This window comes from Neolamprologus brichardi, chromosome 2 (genome assembly GCF_056152115.1).
Source record: "Neolamprologus brichardi isolate AB-2024 chromosome 2, ASM5615211v1, whole genome shotgun sequence".
In the NCBI taxonomy this organism is placed as follows: domain Eukaryota; kingdom Metazoa; phylum Chordata; class Actinopteri; order Cichliformes; family Cichlidae; genus Neolamprologus; species Neolamprologus brichardi.
This window is the reverse complement of record NC_142105.1, coordinates 5,689,316-5,715,383: the sequence shown is the minus strand read 5'-3', so window position 1 is coordinate 5,715,383 and position 26,068 is coordinate 5,689,316. Positions and strand designations below refer to the sequence as shown.

General features: G+C 38.5%; 1 protein-coding gene across 2 annotated transcripts in view; it reads left to right on the top strand.

Annotated features, from left to right (window-relative positions):
- The window catches only part of fstl5 (follistatin-like 5), a 197,894-nt gene that overhangs the window by 68,635 nt on the left and 103,191 nt on the right, over positions 1-26,068 (top strand). For both annotated transcript variants that reach the window (XM_087846555.1, XM_087846546.1), the window contains one exon: positions 2,282-2,530. In XM_087846555.1, the coding sequence (XP_087702681.1) occupies positions 2,282-2,530 (249 nt within the window). The remainder of the gene's footprint in view (positions 1-2,281; positions 2,531-26,068) is intronic.

The following is a 26,068-nucleotide window of genomic DNA, read 5'->3' as shown; positions in this document are numbered from 1 at the left end:
TGTGCATAAAAATAATTTTCAGACTCACCTCTTCTTAATGCAGCCATTGACATGCTCATCTGTAATGGTTTTACAGTACAAAAACTTGTCCCGTAAACATGTCAAGTGCCAGTAAACATCTGGATCAAAGCCTCCTGATCCTTATTCTGTTGCCACATTTGATCAAACTGACAAAACCTAAAGCTAACAAGAGTTTGTCTGCATTTTAGTTCATTTTAGGAACACAACAATGTATCAGTGCTTTTTTTGTTAAAATCAAGTTTTCTTTGGTTTTTTACCATTTAAGTTTAGTTTAGTTTTAAGTATACTGACCTTGTTTCTAACCTTGGTTGTCAACTTAATTGGTAGTGAGCTGTTAATTCATTTAGGGACTTTTTCTTAAACAGTTCATAATTTATTTTAAAAGATCCAAATGGTTAGAAAAATATAATAAATACCAACAAAAATAATACTGGAAAAGTATTAATTATGACATTATCACTAGTCTATATCTTGTAGGAAATATTCGCTACGATTGAGATGAAACACCAGGTTTTTAAAAGATGTTCGGATACCATGGTTTTGTTCTACAGAACAAAATGATATTTAGAAATGAAATAATAATACTGTGTCACATATTATCCTATTGAGAATGACTCTCATTGTTCCTGTTCCTGTTCTTTTGCACAGTTATAGTTACATTCTCTCTTGAACCTCTGTGCACATGTATGTTGAGTTTTGCCTAAGAAGGGAGCACACAGTGAAGATTTCCCATTATGATAACCTTAAACCAAAAATTTGAAACGAGTTTGTGTAAAGGATATTGATCTTTGTCAGGTAGCTCTTGCACTTTTGCTGTTACGGTTTGGAGGAGGACTCAAGCGCAGGACTCCGGTTCTGATGCTCACAAGAAGGATTTATTTACAATTCACCAGGTGTATATACAAGAAGGTGCGGGGGGTGCTATATACAGCTGAGTGAGGGAAGAAGGGGTCTCCAGGGAAGTCCAGGGGGAAAGCACGCGTTCTTCAGATCATCCACACACACGATCACAGGCTCACACTCCGACACTGCCACACGGGAATCACACGGGGGAAAATCCAGGAAGCTCTGTAGGCAGGGAGACAGGGTTAAGTACGACGCACAAAGGAAAATACTCTTAACTAGACTTGCTGTAGCTTGACTTCACTAACACGTGGTAGACAACGATCCAGCGATGAACAGCCTCCTGGTTTAAATGCTGATCGTCTTAATGAGACCCAGGTGTCTCATCGGTCGAGGGCGTGGGCCGAGGGCGTGAACCCACAATGAGTTCCGCCCCGGCGAGAGAGAGAGAGAGCTGATCAGCGTGCAACTGATCCGCCTGGCCGTAACATTTGCCAATGTTAGATGTTAGCTTAGATAGGCCACGCTGAAAAAGGTTTAGCCTAGGTAGTAGACCAAGATCATAGAAACCATTAAAAGACCATAGAAATTCTGTAGCTTGTATTGACGACAATGAAAATATTCATTAGTTAAGCAAAGACGGTGAATCCCAAATCCCCCCCCCCTCCCCTCCCCCCAATCCTGAGTCAAGCAATTGAAATAACATCAAATGGGAGTGCATGATATTGCTGATTGACTTGTGACTTGGTGGTAAATTATCTATGCATCGGAGCCTGGACTGTCTAATAGCTACAACGTTATTGAGCAGATCACCTCATGATGGCTTGGTTTGAAATTTAAGAGAATTGCTCTCATGTGCTACCATTTAATTGTACATAAATAAAAGTTATAGAACTGCGCTCTTTTCTTGTCATATTCCTAGGCTTATAAAATATTTGAAACCTCAAAGCAGACAAGTGGAATAAAAGAGCTGCTGGATCCATTCACCATAAGGGTGGAGTCTTTGAACTGATTGATTGATTGACTGATTGATTGTTATTGCAAATATGCTTACCTAGTTAATCATTTTCTTTCATCAGTCCACTCAGTGGGAGGTTTTCAGGACACACAGGTGTAAATATGAAATAAAAAAAAGAAATGTATTTCTTTGCTTTTTCCTACTGTGAATGGTTTACAGTGAACTTGACTTGCGTGATTTATGGATCTCACTGACACTTTGAGTTGAGAAAAACACCTTCCTGTATTGATGGGAATTCCCCGAGGGGCTAGGGGACAGGGAAAAAGCCTGAATTAGATCCAGCCCTTGACAGGAGCCTAAATCCAGGCTTTCGATTTGTTTCTGGCAGGAACCTGTTTAGATCACGAGTTAAAGTCAGACAGAAGTGTAATGCTCTACGCCCCGTTGTGTGTTTTCTAGGCTTTATGGGGCACAACAGCTATCCGGGTCCATGTGAACACAAGTACTGTGGCTTGGGACGCCATTGTGTGGTCAATCATGAGACCGAACAAGGGGAGTGCAAGTGCTTGGATCACTGCAAACCACACTACAAGCCGGTGTGCGGTTCAGATGGGAAACTCTACCAGAACCATTGTGAGCTCCACCGAACCTCGTGCATCAGAGGACACAGGATTACCATCATGCACAGTGAAGAGTGCTTCTACAAAGGTAAGAAGCTTTGTGACATATTTCTCACGACAGATGTGTTATCTAATCCACCTTGTACCTTTAGTAATGAACAGTATATGAAGTCAAAATGGCCCCGTCACTTGCAGGATTTAACATGTTTAAGTTGCCATTAGAAATACCTTTGGATCAGAGATGCGCATCCGATTACTTTTCAAGTAACGAGTAAAGTAAGGGATTACTATTGCAAAAACGGTGATTAGATTACCGTTACTTTCCCGTAGGAACGCTGCGTTACTAAAACCGTGATTTTTCGCGAGAATGTCTCATGACAACAGCTGTGTGCAGATCAACAACGGACAATATATCGAGTGCGGGAGAGAGTATGAGCGTGCAGCGTTTAAAGCGTGGAAGTACTGACCTTACTTTGAGTTTGATTCCATAAAAAGTGACAAAAACATTAGTGTCGGTAGTGCGTGGGAAGAAAACTTCTTTTTACAGCGAAAAACCCCCCTAAACTTCGAAGCAAGCACCGAGTGCGCTACGACGTAATGGGAAACTCACAGAGAAACTCGCAGATTCTTTCACTGACCGCTGTGGCACACCTGCACCAGGGTAAACCTCCACCTACCCTACTCCTGCTTTACAGGTGAAAATAGAGCAAAAGGACCGCTAGTCTTTGACTTTATTTATTTTCTGCTGTGTTTTACTTGCATCTATTTGAAAGAGTGAGTGTAAACACACACAAAAAAAATTATTTTATGTGCTGGAATGTGCAGAAAATAGGTTTAAATATTAAACAAATTTCTTCCAGTCAGAGAATGTTGCATATAATTAAATTTTTGCTTGATGCATAAAGTTAAAAGATTAAAACTAATAAAACAAGTTTTAAAAAGAGACTTTTCCATTTGATTACATTTTGTATGATGATTATGCAGAAAAAGTAGAATTGGGCTGAAAGATCTATTTATTACCTATTCAGGTTGTAAATCGTGTTTTAAAAAAGTAACTAAGTAACTAAGTAATTAATTACTTTTGAAAATAAGTAATCAGTAAAGTAACTGGATTACTTTTTTGGGGAAGTAATCAGTAATTAGTTACTGATTACTTTTTTCAAGTAACTTGACCAACACTGCTTTGGATACACCCACTGCTTATTGTAACAATGTTTTACATCAGTAAAAAGTCCTGATTTGAGCAAATCTTCTTTAAGCAAATCTGTTCACTTGACAGTCATCTTGGTAATACTTCTGAGAGGTTATTTGGGCGATGTTTTTTTAAAGGCAGTGCTTAAATATGGTGGTTACCTGGCGATAAAAACTGCATGTGTAGGAAACGTCTAGCAAAACTTTATGTCTCTATCTTTGCTGTTGTGAAATTCCATCCATCCATTTTCTTCCGCTTATCCGGGGCCGGGTCGCGGGGGCAGCAGCCCAAGCAGAGAAGCCCAGACCTCCCTCTCCCCAGCCACCTCCTCCAGCTTATCCGGCAGAACACCAAGGTGTTCCCAGGCCAACCGAGAGATATAATCTCTCCAGCGTGTCCTGGGTCTCCTCCCGGTGGGACATGCCCAGAAAACCTCGCCCAGGAGACGCCCAGGGGGCATCCTTGTCAGATGCCCGAACCACCTCAACTGGCTCCTTTCGATGTGGAGGAACAGCGGCTCTACTCTGAGCCCCTCCCGGATGGCTGAACCTCTCACCCTATCTCTAAGGGAGAGGCCAGCCACCCTTTGGAGGAAACCCATTTCCGCTGCTTGTATTCACAATCTCGTTCTTTCGGTCATGACCCACAGCTCGTGACCATAGGTGAGGGTAGGCGTAGACCAATCGGTAAATTGAGAGCTTCGCTTTTACACTCAGCTCTCTCTTCACCACAACAGACCGGTACAGCGTCCCCATCACTGCAGCCGCTGCACCAATCCGTCTGTCGATCTCCCGCTCCCTTCTCCCATTACTGAACAAGACCCCGAGATACTTAAACTCCTTCACTTGGGGCGGGGTCTCGTCCCAGACCCGGAGTGGAAATTTCCACATAGATTTCAACTGATGATTTTATGGGGTATTACAACATATAGAAATTTGTTGTTGTTGTTAATATGTTCTTTCTCACAAAAACTTGACTGTGAGTCAGAGCCTGTTTAACGATCCATGGTTGGTGTAGGTAAAAATGTACACAGTAAAGCAGTAAAGCCATACTTATCTAGTATGGCATCTGCATTTTCCTCTTGTCATAGAGAAAATAATGATGTTGTTGAATTCATGTGGGAGTTTTATACAAGCAAACATCAAAAGCAGCATAGTAATTAGCAAGATATCAGCAGAACAGTTATGGTTGTGAAAAAGATGCATGCTTTGCTTCACATTTAGATATGTCATGTCAAAATTCAAGCAGATGATCTTGAAAAAAATCTGCCTGAATAACCAAATCAAAATTAACACATTACTGAACATGCAGACATCCATGACATTTTATTTACATTTACACTACCGTATTAATACCACATAGTCAAAGCAGCTTAACAAAGAGGACGCTACCCGAAACCAGTCATAAAGCTCTCTCTGGTTTGCAAAGCACACTTTGGAGGTAGGAGCAGGTGGTAGTGCTGTTGTGTTCATATTTCCCCAGAGAAGGCTGACTGCATTCTACCATTGATTGTATAAACATACCAATTATTCTTAGTCCCCGGAAACAGGCTCTTCTCCCTTCGCAATGCTAGACATCACTGAAGTAAAAGCTCCTGACGCTCTGCACCTTTTCCTTTCAGGTCAAAGGGGATTGATGAAAAATACAGCATATGCATAATATGCATGAGACACTGCATCTGCATTGATTTGACAGGGTTTCTCCACATACTTGTTAACTTTGAAAAGTAACTTCATAAGAGACTAGGAATGGTGCTTGGATCTATATAGTGTCGCACATGAAACTCTCTGCGGTCCTCCTTACAGAGAGTTTTGAGGACAACATTCTCGGGATGTAAAACCAAAATAAACCAAAACAAAAACAAACAGCACATCCTCCTTACCCAAGTACGCCTTCTTCCACTACTGAAATGTTCAATTTAAAGATGAACAAAGCCTCACTGCAGGTAGGAAAACAAGCATTTACATCAATTCCCTTTACAATACAAGAGCCGGCATACAAACCATCTTAAAACTAAAGGGAGCAAAAAAGCGATGCAGGTAAGGCAGTGTTAACACTTGAGCATGCATTTCATCCTAAAAACACAAAACGGCATCTAGATCAATGCTCCCCCTGTGAGTGACTGTCCTAACTAGCTTGCCACATGTGCCCTGTCCTGTCAGGCTATCCCCTCCCCACCCATCAGCATCTGTTCGGAATGCAGAGTGGGATATTTGACCAGTGTCAGGTGATCAATATCAGATCAACAAGAGCCAAAAGAAGGGGGGGAAACACAGGCTCTTTTTTTTTTCTTCTTCTTTTTTTAACATTGCATCCTTTGTTCAGTCCGGATAGTTTTTCTTTCTGCTGTGACTGATATGTAATCAATTTCTCATTGGATGAAAGCTCCAGGGAGAGGACACAGGAGCCTGTTGGAGCGATTAGTAATCACAGTATTTTTTTTCTCCTCTGCACTTTAAAATATTTAGAAATTAAACCGTAAATGATATTTTTAAAAATTGTTTGTGATTTTAAACTTTACATTGGAAAACAGAGCGATTGCTTAAATGTTACACAGCTTCAGGGAATTTGTTCTTTGTTGCAAGTACAAAAGGCAGCATAGCAGCGAGAGGAAAGGAATAATTGAGCAAATGTAATAGGGCTTACAGCCAGATCTAGATGTAATTATGATTCAGGGATTATTAGTGGGTAAAACAGAATGTGCCCTCAATGGCATGTTAAATATGTTACTTGATTATTTGTCCTCCAGGTAATGGGTCCAATTTATGTAGCACTAGGAAGATATATACTCATTATCATAGCATAATAATGACTTTTCCTCCTTCTTTCAGTATTAGTTGCCTCTAAAGCGCTTGCTCGGGTCCAGACCTTTGAGACTGTGGACTGTTTCTTTTGGTGCTGTGACATAAAACAGTAGTTTCTAAATTTAAAAAAAGAACAGTCATCAACTTGTCGGTTGACTAACAATTAATCAGAACCATGAGTGAGATTAAAGCTGTATTTAAGCTTTCATTAGTAGAGGGTCAAGTTGTGCTCTGTCACAGGGATGATTTAAATGGCCAGTTCTTACTTAAAAAAAACAAACAAAACAAAACATCCCCAGATATTGTTACTGAACAGATAATTGGGGAATGGAATTGGACTGGTGTATATGGCATTTTATCTACCACAGCATTGCAAATTTAGAATTGGTAATTAAGTTTTTAAGCATCACTTGCACCACTGTGCTGCAAACTGTAGTAAGGTGCACATTGTACTTCTTTTTTTGAAATTGCATAAATTCAGGCTGATATTTATTGCTTGGCTAAGGAAAATCAAGTCCCTTATCCCATCACATTATTGATTGTGCACAATGTAAGACTGAAGATCTGACAAATCTAATGTTAGACTAGAGAGTTAAAGAGTTAAAGTTACCTTATTACCGTATTTCCCGGACTACAAAGCGCACCGAATATTAGCCGCACAAGCTAAAATCAGGAGAAAATCCTGTTTTGTACATACATTGGCCGCACCTGACTAAAAGCTGCAGGTGTTTCAATGTTGACTTATCATATGTAAGAGAATATGCACAAAGCAAATTATCAGGAAAGAGATGGCTGTTTGGAGACACACCCCTTTTATTAATATTTTGAAAAACAAGTTATGGGTACATATTTGCTTAACTTTTTAGGTATATGTACAAGTACCGGTAATTACAAGTACGAAACATGTACTGTGCTTCATAAATGAGTAACAAATGTAGTACATAACAATAACCTACAGCACGCCAGAAAAATAGATTTCAGAATCCACTGGTGGAGTTGGGCATAACTTGCTTTTCGCAAATTTATCGCCGCTCATCATCCACGCCTCCCGCTGAACGCGTAGCGCTACTTTGAAGTTTGTTTTTCGCGCTACTTCGTACGGCACTACGTTGCCTGGCGGACGGACATGTGACCAACATACCACTCTTGAACCCCGATCCTTCCGCCAGGCAACGTAGTGCCGTACAACAGCGGAACAAACAAAACAAATCCTCTTACGATATCACAGAAATCATGGACAATCCATAGAAAAGCCGCACCTGACTAAAAGCCGCAGGGGTCAAAGCTTGTGCAAAAAGTAGCGGCTTATAGCCCGACAATTACGGTATATACAATAAAGCTTTCATTTCGATTTGGAAGACAGCTAAGCCATTTGTGAAAATCTTTTTTTTCTTCTTTTCTCTAATGAAGAAAGCTGTTTAAACCAAAGAATTCTTACAAAATTGGAGGGACTAATGCTAATAAACCTGCCGTGTTTGGAAATAATATATATTTTTCCTCTATTCGGTTTGTTTTTACCATAAGCAGTATATAGAAAGTCATCTAGAAAAAAATCAGATTATAAATAAAAATATATATTGATGGCAAAATCTGAATAGACAAGGAATAATGACTAACTATAGATATTGGCAAAGATCTCCCTTCATGCTTCTTGGTTAACATTTTCAAGCATAATCTGTCATTCTAAAGTGAAAAGGAAAAAAATCAAGGTAAATAGTTCACAGTTCCAATATTTGATCAATAAACAATGAATTGAAACTAAGTTTACTGGGTTCATGCTGCTAGGATCTTAGTGTTGAATTTGAGGAGCTAGTTTATGATGAACATGTTTGGTGCATATTTTTCTGAAGGCTTTTTTAAAACGGATGCTGCCCTTGTCCTTCTTTGGATGTGAATCATAGGTATTATTCAGATATGCTATATTGAACTACTGTTGTGGGCCTCCTTTAATACACAGAAGGTTTATCTTATACAGCATAAGGTGCGGTATACTGTTCAATATATTAATCTTGTTGTATTCGGTGACAATTGGCTGTTTACTTTGAAACACAATGCTATAACTGTCATGACATACGAGAGCTACTAACACTTTGTTGGCTGGGACAAATTGGTTCATATTTTTGTTGCTGTTGGCTATACAGATGCTGATAAAATGATGACTGTCAAACAGTCATCTGCCAATCACATGCCAACACACATTTGATAGTCTAACTATCTATATTACTTATATATTCAGTTTTCCCTTGAGTACTGTATATGGTATATGATAGATGAGACTGATCTGAATATGTTCATCAGCGTTACCCTAGAAGAAGATACCATGGTGCCTTGATTTATTAATAGATGCTGTTAAATTGTACAGTTATTTAAATGTCATTGTGATGTCTTAATGAGACCACATATCATCAGCAGACAAGCCCAGGCTATCTCTTGATCACTGAAGAGATTTTGCTTCATTTTAATTTGACAGACAGACAATTAGCCCTCTAGGCCAGCTTTAACATAGAGCCATGAAAATGATTGCTTTTTGAACTGACATCCATATGCATGAAAAGTTGAGTCACTCTTGGTTCTGGTCCCAGCTGGATGGATCTATGTTGGAAATGGACAGGGCTTGTCAGCCAAACCTTTGCTGGGCCTTTTATCTATTATGAAAGACAGGATAAAAAATGACAGCCATGTGTTGACTGAAGCTTCTCGTTAGCACCGGGGAGAACACATGACCTCCATTTTCCTCTCACGCGGCATGGCAACTTAACCAGGATCGAATCTGATTGAAAATTAAGTGGTGCACAAAAGCCTGTCCAATCTGTGGAGGGCAATGTGGGCATGAAGACGAGCAATCTCTGCAGCAAGCAATTGCCACAAGTGGAGACAATTAGGGCTACGGTCGCGCCACATCAAGCAAGTGGTTACAGTGCATTTACTGCATCCAATTATGTGGGAGATCATACATTGAGGAAAAACTTCAGACATTCAGCTTCCAGTAAAATTCCTGCACCAGTCCTTCTTAATTTTTTATTTACTACTAACTGTATTGTTGCATTGCATCACTTACTTTGCTGTTGCATGCTGCAAGGTGGATCAAAGTTTTACTCTTTGATCCTGTCTGTGTTTCAGCTTTGGGGATGAACTGATGTTATTACTTGACATCATACCTGTATGAAGTGAAATGGTCTGCTGCAGACTTCTGGCAGTAGCATAACATATTGGTTTGAGCATTTTGGAAGAAGACACATTTTTTTCTCTGTGATTTGATAGGGTTCGAATTATTGCCATAGGCTCAGAATATAAATGAATTCTCCATTCCTGTGAACATGTGCAAGATCATGTGGTTCAGCATTTTTTTTTCAAGGTTATTGGATTAAAAAACAAAAATAAACCGAACAAATACATGACCATGTATCAGAGTTACAATTTTCCAGTATTTGTTAATGAACAAGATATACATTATAATTTCATACCTCCTTTTCATGCTAGAATTAGTGTCAAAATATTTTAATTGAAATATATTCTAGATGTTTAATATTGTTTTATTATATCGCCTTACCATGGTGTTGTGATTGGTGATTATTGTTTTTATTCTGCTGATAATCTTGAATTTTGAAGCAACTTGCTGTAATCTAGTAATTATAACAGATATTTTTTGTGTAACTTTAATTTTACCAAACGATTAATATAACATAGGCTCTCTATATAGGATTTACGATGTGGTTTTAGAGACTTTAGAGACAGAAGAAACTGTCTAAAAATGACTAAAATGTCAGCTTCAAGGTTTTACACACAAGTTTCAGTGTCAGGTTTCAATATTTGGTATATCACCAAGTAATAGGCTGTGTTATATTTTCTGAATGAAGACCCAAGAGGTGGCATACATAATAAAAACAGAATTAGAAGAATTAGGCCTGAATTTACCATGTCAGAGAGGCTGATTTATAAGGGAAGTAACCAGTGGCCGAAAGCAGGATCATTAGTCAGATAAGACTTCCAAGAAAGTTGAACTAATTTAGGTCATGGCCATGGACAATGATACCTGGTCTCATAGTCCACAGATTCAAAACATAGCAGTGAGATCAAGCAATACAAGAATGGAGTAAAACGTATCAGCAATGCGTAAAACATCATTAAAAAGTCATGAAATAGCAGATTCCATGCTGCGGTATAATTTGAGGCCACTTTGAAACACCATGACTTCAGACTTCAGACAATACAGTGCATAGATTGGTTAAAATTTGACTGATCTCCTACATTGTTATACATACACACGGACATAGTGCTGCATGTTTAAAATATCGTTGCGCTAAATCTGTGAAAAGATGGGAAATTCTGATTGTAAAAATCCATGACCCAGTTAAACAAAATAGCTTCTTGAAACACCCAGAGGGACTGATTTGTGATATGCACATATTTGTCAACAGTTAGTAAAACGTGAAAGGTAGACGGGCTCAGATGAATTAAACCAATTAGATCTGAGTAATCTTAACTATAAAATATCTAAGTGGCACACTGTATGTGTCAGAGCAGAAGGCATACATGATAGTAAGAAGATTTGGGGTAAGGGGACTGATGATAGAATTTTTGTCTCTGAAGCGAATTCTTGGCTTATGAGAATGATTTGTAATTCAGTCTGAAAAATATTTGTTTCTTGTAGCCTTAAAAGCATTTTGATATTAATCATTTGCAAAAGTTGATATGACACTCAAAGACTGTCTTTTTCCCATGTCCACTCTGTTCTCCTGCCCTGCTGAGTGCCAAAGTAGACTCGTTCTATCATATTTTATTATTATTACTATTTTATTTAATGTAGGACTGTAATAGTTACATTTAGGCTGTTTTTGTAAGTTTACGTTAGCATTATTTGTGCTTCAGTATATGAAAAAATGGGAATGAGGCCGTCCCCCCCCAACAAAAGTGATGTCAAAATCACATGACTTGGCACCTGCAGTGATTGACAGTCTTAAAGAAACAGACTAGGACAGAGGAATGTTGCATGGATGAGAAATGTATGATGTTACTGATACGTGGCACTGGTATGAAGATATTACTTACTTGCTTGGAACGTGCAAGCAGAGAAAACTAGCTGCCACTGGGTCGAATTTATCTACTGCTTCGTTGTAAGGAAAAAGGAAGAGTGATTAGGAGCAGCACACCATTTGGATCATCAAAAAGATTTTAGGTGTCCCTTGTATTTTTGCATCCATGCATAGCTTGGCTTATAACAAAAGGTGAGAAAGAGTTTTTGCTTTTAAACTCCAGTGAATAACAAATATCTTTCCCCCCCAAACCTAAATTGTTAAGGACCTTAAATCAACTCTTAATACTGTAGAGCAATGGTACATATTGTCCTTTGCAGCAATATCATGTAAGGCAGCACAACTATGGTGAACATCTGTAATTAGGTTATGTCTGTAAAAGTAGGGCTTGTAGAAGTAAAGTGCTTCTGTTATTAGCTGCTTCCCTGGCATTCTTAGTACAACAAACTCTTTGTGGACAACTCCCGCGGGCTCCACCAAGAAAAACATGCTCATGAAGCATCATAGCTTCCGGCCTCTAGAGACATCCTACCTTAATGATGTGTCTGCGCCTTTCCCACTGGAGAGTCACTCCAGTGAGATCAGCTTGTGTACGGGGTTTCAGAACCTCCTGTGTGTTCTTGCTTTCTTTTAATGACTCTGTGGCGCCATTAATGCTGCGACCTCTGTACAGGACCTGGCGCTGTCATCGGCAGCAGTGCCAAAGAACAAGCTCCTCATTAAAATCTAGACTTGTGAATCATTAAGTTCGCAAGGACGTCCAAACCATTGTCAGCTGCAGGGTCTTGGTGCCAGTCAACTCTAAAGTTAGTCTGTGCACATCTTGATATGCTTTGTTGATTAAAGGTTGTTCTCGCAATAAGACGGACTCATTTGAGTCAGTCACAAAAAAACAAAAGAAGAATATTCCCTGTAATAAAACACTGGAATACTTGATTATCATAGGGATGTAGTTTTGAGATGTTTAAAAATACTCTTTTCAAAGTTTTCTGTCATATTATTTTATATTTGACATATAGATGACTCAGGTTTGAGACAGTATGTTGTATTCTGCAATACTCAGGGCAGAGGAGATTAATGTTCGAGTTCAATCTATCCAGATTATGTGCTTATTTGATGTGTATTAAATCAGTCAATGCAGGATCACATTTGTCTTTTTTGTCACTAAGAAGAGGAAGACAGACACACAGATATACACATACACATCCACAAGGCCTCTGTGTGTGTAAATTGACACAATAAATGTGCCGTCACACAGTTTCTCGGCAGTTCTTACACTGAAAATGGATATTTATGACAAAAACCTCATCACAGTCAAGGAAATATAGATTAAGGGCAAACAAGTCATTATCTGAAAGATAAAGAAGCTAAGAGAGCAACATATCCTGAGACATAACAATCCACACCTTGCATGAGACCAGTGCCAGCCGGCTTTGCTCCTTTTTAAATGGTCAGTAAGAGAATTAATGTTTGACATTATGCAGAGAGTGGAGAAATACAAGGCCAGGTTGAAGGCATTATGCTTGAAAGAATGCACTGAAATTACCTTCTAGCACAGGAATAAATGGTACCTGTATGACTTTGCCACCTTTTAAAAGGAGACACTGAGAAAGTCTGCTGTCTGGAGCCGTGATAATGCCCATTCATACTTCCCTCTCTCGTGGCTAAATTGACACTGCACAAAATTTTGTTATTGGACAACTTGGAGAGCGGAACATAGTCATCCTAAATCAGAGTTCGGGCATTACAGCAAAACGGAGATGTAGCTTTTTTATTGATTTTTTCCCAGCCTTTTTCTCTGACACAGTGATCTGCTAATGATAGTCATATCACTGAATACATGGCAGCGCTGACCTTCCTTATTATAGCTGAATGAAAACAGATTCAGTAGAAAAAAAGCGTGGCTGTATGATATAGCTGTAGGGATTAGCACTTTGCTGAAAACTGATTGGGCAAATTTAGAGTACAATAGTTTCATTACTCTGTTGTGGTTAGCAGGAGCAGCTTTTCTCCTGCACTTGTTGGGAAGGATGCACTGAAGATGGAGTGTAGAAAAAATGTTAAATAATTGGATGCAGAGAATTAAAAAACAGTGGGCTGAGGGAGAAATGTTAACTCAAGGTAAATCAAACGTCCTCAACAAGAATACATTGGAATCTGCAAACGTATTGTTTTATGAATGAAGGCGCCGGTTGTATATTGAACACTTACCTTGTACGGTATGGCAAAATGCATCCTCTTGTATTTGTTTTACTGGCATTGTCAATTGCATAATATCTGTGGTGTTATTTTGTACAGTGAAGGCTGAAAGATGGGAAGACAAGAGCATGGAGTGACTGGAGATGGCGAAGGCAGCCAATATTTACCGAAGGCTACAGGACCTAAAGCTGTTCTTCCATGTCAAGAGAAGTGATCTAGTCTTATAGGCTGCAAGTTTGGTTTGTTTATACACAGCCCTGACTCCTGTCAAAGTGATAAAACATTGAACCCTAAGATTTAGCAGCTAATTTAGCTGGGAGGGATGGCAGCTCCTGCCATAAGTAGGTTTCACTACAAGCTGCATCAACAGTCCAACAGCAGCTTCCTGAGCTGATCAAATTACTCATGTTGAAGGCCTGTGTCCCAAGGGCAACTGAAAGTCATGAGCCCTTGATCTAAATGCAAAAAAAATGTTCCACTTTAGCCCCTAATTAAAGGATCTGTTAATCTGATACTTAAAGGAGATACCAGTCCAACACAGACTAAATATCCTGGACTAGGTGTCAATGAGAATCGGCCAATCGCGGGGCCCAGAAAGTCGTATCAATTCAATTTAATATTGCTATGTTATCCTACTTTAGTGCAATGCTAGACTCACATATTTTGCTAGAAGGAAAGCTAAACAGCATGGAGGAACTTAACAACAAACGCTCCACAGTCTGGAGTCATTTCATGCTCACTTCACCCAGAAATGCTGTTGGTTTGTGATTTTTTTTCTTTTTCAGTAGTCTGTGAATTAATTGTGATTTAATGGGAAACAGCAACTTGTGACTATGCTTTCCCTGTTGGGTTCTTTTGTTATGCTAGGCTGAAAGGTCATTATTTACTTTAGGTAAAATTATGAGTTATCGTCAGCTTGATTAATGTCACCTGTCTCTTGTCTGTTCTGGACTGTCCATGTATGGAAGGGTGTACGTGGTGAAAGAGAGAAGAGAAACTCTGCATCTGCAGAACACAGTGCTATGTCTGTGTACTGATGTTATTTAAATAATAATACGTACATTTTTAAATAAGAATGATTCATTAACAAATTCATTTTTACACTGTTATTAAGTCAGTACTTTAAGCAAAGTCACATGCCTTACATTCAGTGTTGGGAAGGTTACTTTTAAAATGTATTCCATTACAGAATACAGAATACATGCCCCACAATGTATTCTGTAACGTATTCCGTTACGTTACTCAATGAGAGTAACGTATTCTGAATACTTTGGATTACTTAATATATTATCATGCTGTTTACAACTACATGAATGTACTATTGCTGTGATTTATTACTGTTACTGAAGGTCCGCGGCTCCGAACCGTAGTAAAGGGACCTCTGGCTAATACGGTGGGTTCTGTGTCGGGCTCGTAGCCGAAAACTAGCTTTACTTTGTTGTCTGGGTCAACTTTGCTAGCGAGAGACAAAGAGAGGCATTGAAAGGCTGCTTCAACAGAACTTATTGTTTCGGAGGAAAACACGAACACGGTGTACAGTTGAGTCTTAATAGCTTACTTACAACTGGGCTCGTCAGGCACTCTTCTTGGCTGCAGTGGTTATTATTATATTTACATGCTTCCAGCTCCCGTTTTTGCTCGATGACGGCTCGTACTTTTCCTTTTTCTCCCTCCCTCGCTCACAGACACATAACGTGTATGTCAGTCCATTCTCCCTGCAGCACGGACTACACTGCCTATGATGCTACATTCTTTAGAGCTATGCCTGTAGCATTCTGCCTATTAGCTTAGCACAACAACAACAAAAAGGCCTCTCTCACCCAGGAAACACGCAGAGAGAGAGAGCGTCACCCTGTAACCATGGCAACCGTAACGCTGCCACCTGGAACAACAGAACGTAGCTGTCAAACAAAACCCAAACAGTCCTGACCCGCCACAATATGAAACAGGGAAGTACCGCCGTGTAATCCATTTATTTCAACAAAGTAACTGTATTCTAAATACCACCTTTTTAAACGGTAACTGTAACGGAATACAGTTACTCATATTTTGTATTTTAAATACGTAACGGCGGTACATGTATTCCGTTACTCCCCAACACTGCTTACATTGCTGTGTCCTTACATTTTATATCAGGAGTACTTTTGTACCCAGCCCAGTAAGGCAGGAGCCTGTAGAGTTTGTACTATGTACAGTAAACTTCTCATGTTAACGTAAGAATACATTTTCTTCCTGCAGTTTTACAGTTTGGTGCATGTGGTTCATGATAGTAAAATTGCATTTTTGTAGAATGAAAGGGATGATTTGTAAGTTCCCAAACACAAAAATAGATGAACATGAAAGGGGAGCTTTAATGAAATTCTTTAATAATTTTCTTGATCTGTTTTCCTCTGGGTTGTTTCTGCACAGCAATCTGTCACTTTACTCTTCCTCCCGTTGGTTATGTAAAGGCTCCATCAACCGTAAAGCAATGATCTGCAGCGTAGCCATGATGATGATGATGATTATAACACAGCACTGTGATGGAGAGCTGTGTAGTACACTGGACATTAGTGATGTCATCTCATATTTTAATTTGATCCATAGCTGACAGCGTGCCCTTGAATCCAGTAAACATGATAGGCTTTACTGGCAGTAGTTTCTGTGATGTGATTTTGATTTTATAGGGCAAACACACTCCCTGTCTTTATCTGTGGTTTTCAGTGTCCTTGTATTGTGTTTATCTGTTTTTTTTTCCTTTTATTTTGTATGTAGGCACTTTGTTTTCCTCTTTATTAGAACCTTTCCACTTGCAGAGTGTGTTGATTTGATGACAGAGCAATAACACCTGCATGGACTTTCAGAGTTTTTAGTCTCGGAACTTAACAGCCAATGTAGCTCAAACAATAAACACAGTAATTGAATCACACCGAGCTTACTTTGTTATAAGCTACTTACTTTACTTAGACTATTAAATTATATATTATGTAACAATGGCTGGAAGCTCTGATGCACACTGTACTTTTTCTATGCATCACTATATTTTATGTGTTTATATAACACTGATGAAATAAATTCCTCCTTATATGTATTCACTGCAGTCGTGGCTATATATATATAGTCATAGTTTTTCTCAGCATAAAATCCAAAGAAACAGCACTGTTCTAAAATTATATTTTTAAACAGTTTCCTTAAGATTTATTTAAACATAATTGTCTTTCTTTTGATTGAGTATTCCAATAATAATACAAACTCGATTTATGTCAGCTACAAAAGCACATACTTGGTGCCTTTACTGCATGTTTAGTTACTTGCATGGTCAGCCTCCTCCAAAGGCTCACTCTGAGCCAGGAAAAACTCTGATAGTGTGCCATGTGTTGGTGAATAACTAACAAACTTACAGTAGGTGTTTGCATTTTGTTGGCATGAATGTCATGTTATTAAAAATAATTCTAATTTGGATTAATGCTTGATCTATAAATAATGATTTATACGGGTACTATTTTAGTGACACAGAAAGGAAAAGCCTTTGAGAATTTACCCCACAAAGAGACTTCTAATTTATACAGTGTTCATTTATGAGTGGTATTTCTTCCTATTTGTGTATTTTTTCTCCTCTGTGTGTGTGTTCTCCTGCGGCACACAGCCTAGACACCTGAGGCTTGATTTACCCTATTTATACGAACAATTAGCACCATCTGCTATGGACTGTATAAAAAAGCAATGCTATAGACAATTCTGATTTGCTCCAGTGTGTTTGCTTATAGTGCTTCTTTGCAGACAGGCCTGGGAGAAAAAAGCTAAAACATATTTAAGAAAAGTAGAACATGTAGTCTATTATAGTTTTAACAGAAAATAAAATCATACTCTATAAGTAAAAAGTCTTAGGTCACTCCAAAAGGTCTTAGCCTGAGAGCAATATCTGTGTAGGCTGGAATTTTAAATTGAACAGTAACAAGGATCTTGGGAAGAAACTGAGCACAGAAGACAAAGAACATGGTGTTGGTGGAAATATGTTTTTTTATTAATTATTAACTATTAGAGTGAAAATAGAATGTATATAATGTACTTTCTGATGAAACATCACTACAATCAAAAGAACCACAAGCAATTTATAAATATTAGATGGAAACATTGTGCGGCGTTGATTTGAAGTACAAGTTTGTCTTTGATATCAAACCTTGAGCCTTTGGAAAAAAATGTTTTAATTATAGTACCCCCTGCTAACGGAGAAGAATATGAAACTATATCTCTCTTTTCATGGTACTTTCATGGTTCATGGCACATCTATTTAGATGCCGCACTAATTAGCACTGTTTAGTGCCACTTTTGGTACAGTTGGCTCCCCTGTACACAGCGCACACACCACTGCAGGTTTGTGAACCTCAAGACAAGAAACTGGTGTCTTTGATCGATCGCTTTATTTTTAGCTTGGCCAGCTTCAAAGGAACTTATAGTCATTTGCATGTCATTATGTGCCCAAAATGGCCAATTATTCCATCAAAGGCGTGCGCTGAGGACTAGGCCACAGATCCCAAACAATCATATGACAAATTAGCCAATTAAACATGTTTGATGTTACTCTCCCCTGTAGTGCAGAATAAGAGGTTGTCAGTGCAGAATAATTTCATTAATGTTTACAGGAGGACTTTCAGAGATAGGTTTAGCTACCTATAAATAGTAGAATTGAGTTAACCAGGGAAAACATAAGAGCTATACATTTGTAATTTAGTGAGGTTATGACTTTTCAGTAAGTTTACTAGATTGTGCATTTCCAAGAGATACAGTTTGGACTATAGGTTTTATTAATTTATTAATATCCTTTTAAATATAAACTTTTAAGCTTTTTTGTTGGTTTCCATTTGTTTTTAATTTAAATTTAATTCTAGCCTCCCCTGTCCTCTAAAATATTCCAATGACAACACAAGCTTAAATAACCCCTTAAAAGCTCTGCAGACTATTGATGATTCAGTCGGGATTCAATTGGCTGATTGAATCCCGTTGCAGGTTTGTTTACTTGAAGTGAATGGGTTCCAAAAACCATTTTTGCAGTCTGCGCAACATGGCTTTCCATTAAAGTATTGGTTAAAAGCCATTTTCCTGCATGAGCCATTATCCTGAAAAGTTTTCCTTTTATTGCTCTCTGCATTTTATTCCTCTTTTGTTTCCACCTACTTTGTCCTTCCTGGATATCAGACCTTTGTAAAATTTGCTGAAATGAAAGTGAACAATAGCTGCCAACATTGCTTGAAGCGGCGTTTGTGAGTAAGTCATAGATACAGAGATGTACAGAAGAAGAGGAGTGTGGGGGGGGAGGTTGACTGGGTTACAGCATTGTGGGTGTTTTCTAATATCAAAGCATTGACATCATTCTATATTTAGTGCAAAACATGTGACCCAGTGACATGACAAATGTGTTGGATTTTCAGGTGCTGGACAGTATAAAGTGAACAAGCTACTTTTTTATAAAGGAAGAGAGGAAATAGAGAATTGCTAAGTGATGCGAATGTAAGGACTTGTTTTTTCACTAGCATAACCAAAACAGAGTGATCCAAACAGTTATTATGGGATAGTGTATACTGTAATTGCAATAGGATAATGTAATAAACAAATCCTTTTTAAAATTTGAAATTCTGGTGTTTTCCACATATAGACTTTATTTAGAATGAATGCCCAGGTATATTAAAAGCCTAAGTAATATTTGGAGACCGGTTTTAGTCTTACTTCAGAGTCTGATGAATTTACGTTACAGGACAGCAATATCCTGGGTAGTATTTTGAAAGTTGCTGTGTGGTGTGAATAAGGCACGGCGGGTCCAGGGATCAGTGTTTTAAGCCATTTTATTTACATCACCTCACACCACAACCCCGCAACTGCTGAGTCCTCGTGTTTTTAACTTGGCGGACGTGATTAAGGATGCCGTGCAGGTGCGTCCGCCCTCCCTGCACGGCACCGCAGGCCACGCCCCACCACATGCTGCTAACAAGTTACCACCAGTCCTTCCTGTGCTGTGTTTGCCTTCGAGCTAGCCAGTTTAGCTGCCTTTTTTTAGAGTTTTTCATCTTGCAGTCAGACAGATAATCCTTGATCTCTTTAGGGAATCCAATGTGAGATAGATGAGATAGATGGAGAGCTGGGTATTGTACTACAAAACGAGTTATCTTTTTGTTATGTGGCTTTATGCACTCTAATATCAGTATGTGGAAAAGTTAACCCAGGGTTTGTCAATCTAGCTTTAAGCACATTTACAGAAAGGCGTGGTGTTTGGCAGCATTCGCTCAGTCACAAAGATGATATAAGTCTACAGCAGAGCAGTTGATTTTACACAGGAAGATAAAACTATAATGTTATCTTTTCAGAAAAACATGAAAGGGTTAAACAAATAATCAGACTGAAAGAGAGACAGCTGCTGCAGAAAAATGAGTGGAATGAGTGTATTTAACTGGAAAAGCACTGTACAGTAGTTTAGTATTAAAAGTGATGTATGAATGAGCCTATGCTTTAAGCACTTTGGTCAGTAAGGCAGGACAAGACACATGGACAAGTTGTGACTGTGTAACTTAACAGATTTATCACAATTAAAGCTCTACTAAGCTTCAGGAGTATCTTCTGGGTTATTATTATTACATTAAAGGAATATTTAGATCTGCATAAGTCAGTTAGCATTTAATGGTCTGAGAGTGGAAAATGAATATAAAAACGTACTTTCGTTGTAGGCGTCTCCTTACAAATTTAATATAAGGTCAGTAAGTACGAATGATAATTATTTTCCACTAGTACCTACTCGGCTCCACTCAAGGCGGCTTGACTCAACTCGGTTTTGGACTTTTCCATTGCAATCGAGTACAGTAATGCTATTTATTGTAGAATTGATTGTCTGTAGGTTGTAATTTCATACCAGTACATTAATCTGGAACATAACTTGTTCCAGAGCAGGTTAGGTCTGCAGGTTAAGTTGCAATGGCAATATACCCGGGTAAGAAATGAAGCGCCTTTTTTTATATCAAGGGTTAATCACAAAGTTTCACTTTTAAAGCTTTAAAATTGTTCCAGTGCTTCCAAAATCCCTTTGAGCAGTATACTCTGTGACTGCATTATTTGTTGGGAAGTGTCCTATGTAAGTAATATTTTATGATTATTGTAGGAAAGCATGGCTGGACTTCATATACATGTGCCCCATGCCACAAATAAAATCGAATACATTAGAAATGCAAAATTGTATTATGCTTTTTGGGTACAAAAAATTATTTGCAGGTTGGAAAGTGTTATTGGGAAAATAATTAAGATGGATATTTCACTCTCTGTTAAATGTGATTTGGAAGATGATTTATCCACTGCTTTCCCAAAGAGTTTTTGGACCTTGGAAACACCAGCTGACAAAATTAGTCAAAATGATCTGGGGTGTTCTTGTAACAAAGTATTAATGCTCAAACTTTCTGTTATCCTCAGTAAACTGCAGCTGCTTTTACAGTAGAAACTTTTATCATGTCAGATAAACAACTCCTGAATAAATTACTTTACTTCTGAGAAATGTTATCCTAAAAATGAATAGTTCAACAAACTAATCACCCAAAAAAAAATCCAACATGACATAAAATGCTTAACAAACTCATCTGTTGCTTCTTCTCTCGTGTGCAATATTTTGTTCGGATCTGGTGAAATGCATTCTGGCCACTTCATTAATTGCACCCTGCTATTGATGGCTCCATGTTAGTGTCATGGTGTTTGCAAACATTCAAAAATCAGGACTCATCAAACCAAGCAACATTTTTCCAATCTTTTTTTGTCCAATTTTGTAGCCTTAGTTTCCAGTCCTTAGGTGACAGGAGTTAACATGATAAGAAATATAATGTTCTTTTAAATGTAAGAACATTAGTAAGTAATTAATGTTTGGTTAAATGTTCTGCTCATGTAGAGCAATGTACATCATGACATTTGACTATAGTTTAAGAAGTCGATTCTTCATGGCTCTGTCAGTATGAGTGTGAGTCTACTGAGCTCACACCAATATTGCAGTTTACACAAACCTTGTAAATCAAGCTGATCTGTTTCCATTTACTCCACCCTACCAATGTTAAAGTGGATCACAGCAACACATGAAATGAAATATTTATTATTATTAAATGCTAGTATTTAGCTGGTGTGCAATGGAAAATAATCAGACAACATTTGATGTCATAACTCACTCAGAAATAATCTGTGTTGGTGCTGGAATGGTTGTGACAAAGTCGTCTTGTTTCCATCCATACTGAATGTTTTATGAGCCGATCGATAAAGGCTACAGAAAGCGCTGTATCTCAGCGCAGCAGATCTATAGGAATTCAACTCTTTATGGTTCCCAGCTATGAGCTGAGTGGCTAGATAGATGATAATAGAGTCCTTTAACCTAATTTTGACCCCACAGTGCAATGAAAAGCAGGAATCTATAAGCATTGTGATCAGAGTGTTGGCTGCTGGTCAGTATAAGAAGCTGCTTTACAATCTGTGTAGGAGTAAGAGATTGTGTGTCTTTGTGTGTGTGTGTGTGTGTGTGTGTGTGTGTGTGTGTGTGTGTGTGTCTGTTAATGTCGGCAGTATAATACAAGCCAGTACATTAAGCTGCATAGAGTACTGTATGTCTTCAGACCACAAAGCAGACTTCTGGCAGACTAGAGTTTATTCATGCAACACAAACATTTCTCAGAGGCTGAGCTGCACTGGAGAGTAAAATAAACTCATTGGTTGAGGTAAACACTGATATGCTGAGTTAAAGAACCAAACATTTTCTTTGTGCAAAGTCTCTTGCTGGGTGGAATGTAAATGCCATTAGTCTCATATGTCAGAAATTGAGTTTCTAGGTATGTGCTTTACGTACAATGAAAACAACAAAAAAGTATCTGAAATTGAGGTCAGCTTCCGGACTTTTTCAAGAGTTTTAGATTATAGTTAATTACATTTGAGTTTTGCTAACCAAAGACAGATTCCTGCTTGGGCATAATAGATACAAGGTCATAACTGACCTTAAGATATTTTTAATTAAATTAAATGAAGTGATTATAATATAATGAGTTAGACTCTTAGTCAAAGTACTGCAATGTACTCGTGCCTAGCCTGTAGTGTTTTATCCTGCTAGTCCAAGTTCAGAGTAAGACAGAACTTGGCAGTAGAGTAGCAGTGCTAGCACTGGGAACAGAGTTGGCTGCACCCTGTGACATATCCTGTGGATGATGGATTGGATTCCTCACTTTCCTAACATATACATTTAAAATGACAGTCATGTGAAAAAGAAAGCTTTTAAAGAGATCGTATACAGTCCTGTAAAAACACAACAGAACACAAAAAGAAGCAAACCAACCAACAAGATAATCAACCAAATAAATAAGAAAAACAAGTACAACTTTACTACTTCCATAGGAATTAACAGGGTAAATACCAACTAGGTGCTGTTAATGAAATGCATTTATTAATTGATAATCAGCAAGTGTCACCATCTCTATGTAAGGAGGTGTTTTGGTAGTTTTCTTGGCTGGATCAGTTAGGTCTATGTTAACACAATGCTGCAGTCATCCCAGGGGTGCGGATCCCAGCAGATTCACCCCAAGGTCAGAGCGTGCAATGCTCAGAGAAAAAGCAGAAACTCTGAGAGCTACATCTCAGACTCTGCAGTCCTCAGTTAGCGTGTTAAGTGTAAAAATTCATGACAGTACAATTAGGAAAAATACTGAAAACAGTGTTAGAGGGTCGATGAGTTATGAGCCATGCAAATAATGGGAGATGCACAACTTGAACCACAATTTATTAACCAAATAAATTAAAACAAAAAAACATAATTAACTTTGTGAGGTGTGTCAGTCAATTTCAGTGTGTCAGTATTTAGATGAATGAATGTTAAGTCTGTGATGTTGTGTAGTGTAAAACCTAAAATAACCCGGCTGTAGTCAACCAAATCAAAAACATGGTTCTGGGTCGATGGAGAAAGAGCTGATACAGACACCTGTTAAGTCCTTCAGGGACACTGGCCAGGTCCTCCCAGTTGTACTAATTAACCCCACCTACTAGGATACTGCACAACAACACAGAGGGTGTACTCTTAAGTACATCAAAACTCTCTTGTGTTCAGCATGGAAGCACCATGTTTTCACTGTTTTTTTTTTTGTTTTTTGTTTTTTGCAGCATGTTTTAAGTGCAATATAGATGATTTGCTGGGATAATGTATTTGATATGTGCAAGTTGTTAAGACGTATCTTAAACAACTGAATGAAGCACAAACTGTGCATCACATTGTAACAGGAATGTGCATGTATTCATTTGGTGAAGCGGATAAATTATAATGTGCTGCTAGGTTTCCTTTAAACTGCTGGAATCGCAGCTACAGTACTACAACACAGACCAGAAATACCTGCCCAGTCAACAAAATAATTTCACTTGATTTTACTACAAATTAATGGAATGTCCACATCTTCTTTATTATGCTGTGGGACAGTAATGTTTAGTGTTTAGAGCTCTATACCTTTAGACTAGATTATTTAATGTGGTGCTGTCACCTTATTTGCAACAGTGTTGCATTTTAATGTCATAGTTTGTGTTATGTAAGGATTTATCATCTTCATCTGATAATATGATAACTCTGATTGGAGTAGTTGACACTCACAGGGATCACTTTTTTCTGAAGCAGAAAGCCACTGAAGTAAGGTCAGCATGCCTAAAGGGTAAATAGAAGCAAATAGAAGGCTTTTCACACCAGCACACATCTACCCATCTTGACTTGGGGCGACATAGTTAACCTCGCAACACCAAAAGCCTTTCTGACTATTTTAAACTGTAATTGTTACTGAGGTTACTCCTTATTTCTTTGCTTCTACCACTGGGTTTCAGTCTAACATTATTAACTCAGCTATTGACATCATTTATGCATCAGCTATACATCTGAGAAATATCTCTATTCTTGTTCAAGCTCGCTGATCAAACTGTGGCCCAACTGTGAAAAAATGATATTCCTCAGTCTGTCTGCAGTTGACCAAATATAGACCTGCAGCAGTGTTGATTTGATGTCTTGGCCAAGGTGTATTCAGCCCCTGGGTCACTGTCTTCTATCATGTCATCAACAAGACCTGCCGCTGAAGGAGTAAGCTCTGTGTAATCAAGCCTTCTGGGATCATATTTGAGAGGAAAACAAAGCCTTCCTGTTCTCACAATCTCCTCCTCTTCTCGTTCTTTTCTTTGTCTTGTATTTCAGTCTAGCTTCATCTCAGTCTGGAAGATTAGTCTAAGACAACCTACATTTCTTTTGGGAAAAGAACGGCCTGTTTCTTTTGCCCCCCCCCCCCCTCCCCAACAAAAAAAAAAAGACCTACAATAACCAACAATTTCAAAATATTTAAATGTATACTTATTCTTTATTCTTTTTTGACCAGTTTCCATTTACAGTCTCTCACTTATACATGTATTGGATTAATTAAATTGGAGCTCCAGCCTGTAATGCTTTATACAATGCAGGAGTCAAGATGAGTCATATGTTTCACATTTACTGAAATTAATAATTAAGATAATCCATCAGAACATGCCACAAAGCCGTCATGGCCAGGATCCAGCAGTGCTAGAACAAAAGGCCAGTAAAGTCAGAGTGTTCAGGTGTGGGTGTACTGGAGTATATAGTAGCAGATGGCATAGAAGCTGGGCTTTTTTTTAATAGGGGAATTGAAGCTCTGAACACCTTCTGGGGATTCTGTCAGTCGAGTGAAAAAAAGGGAAAGCAGTAAGGGTAAGTTGGGTGGATGGAGCAATGTTTGAGTAGTCTCCTAGATGATAATGATTCCATTCAAGGTAAGAGAGGAGGGGTGGGGTGGTAATACATCAAAGATTAAGACGTGAGGAAGAGCGGCAGTCTTGATGAAAGATTGGAAGGAGAGGATTACACCTGCATCTGGGGAGGAAACAGTAGTGACAGAGACTGAATGAAAGGGGGGGATCTGTCTTGTGCTGTTACTAAAGGCTCAGAAAGTTACTAAGTGGTAAAGAAACAAAGTGAGGTTTCCAAAGAAACTTTTGTATAGAAGCTGTCCTCTATATGAAAAATACACAATTGGGTTGGAATTACTTATTTATTATTTTTATTATTATTTTATTACTTTTATTTCTTTGCAAAACATCTCATGGAGGAGGCTAGTGTGGGTTTTTGGTATATAAGACGTCAGAGTTCACCTTTGGTGACTGTTTTAATATACCGATATAATAGCTATAAACACAATTACTTGGTTGTTTCATTTCTGTCTTTAAGCATGCAGACAGTACAAAAATGGGATGGCACCCATGGGTTATGAAGTCATATCAGCAAAAATGCTCATCCTCGGGGTGAGTGTTTTTGCTATCAAAAATCTCGGTGCTTTGAATCTCAGCTTTCGAAGGGTGTGTGTGTGGCCCAGAAACTGCAGAACGCTTCG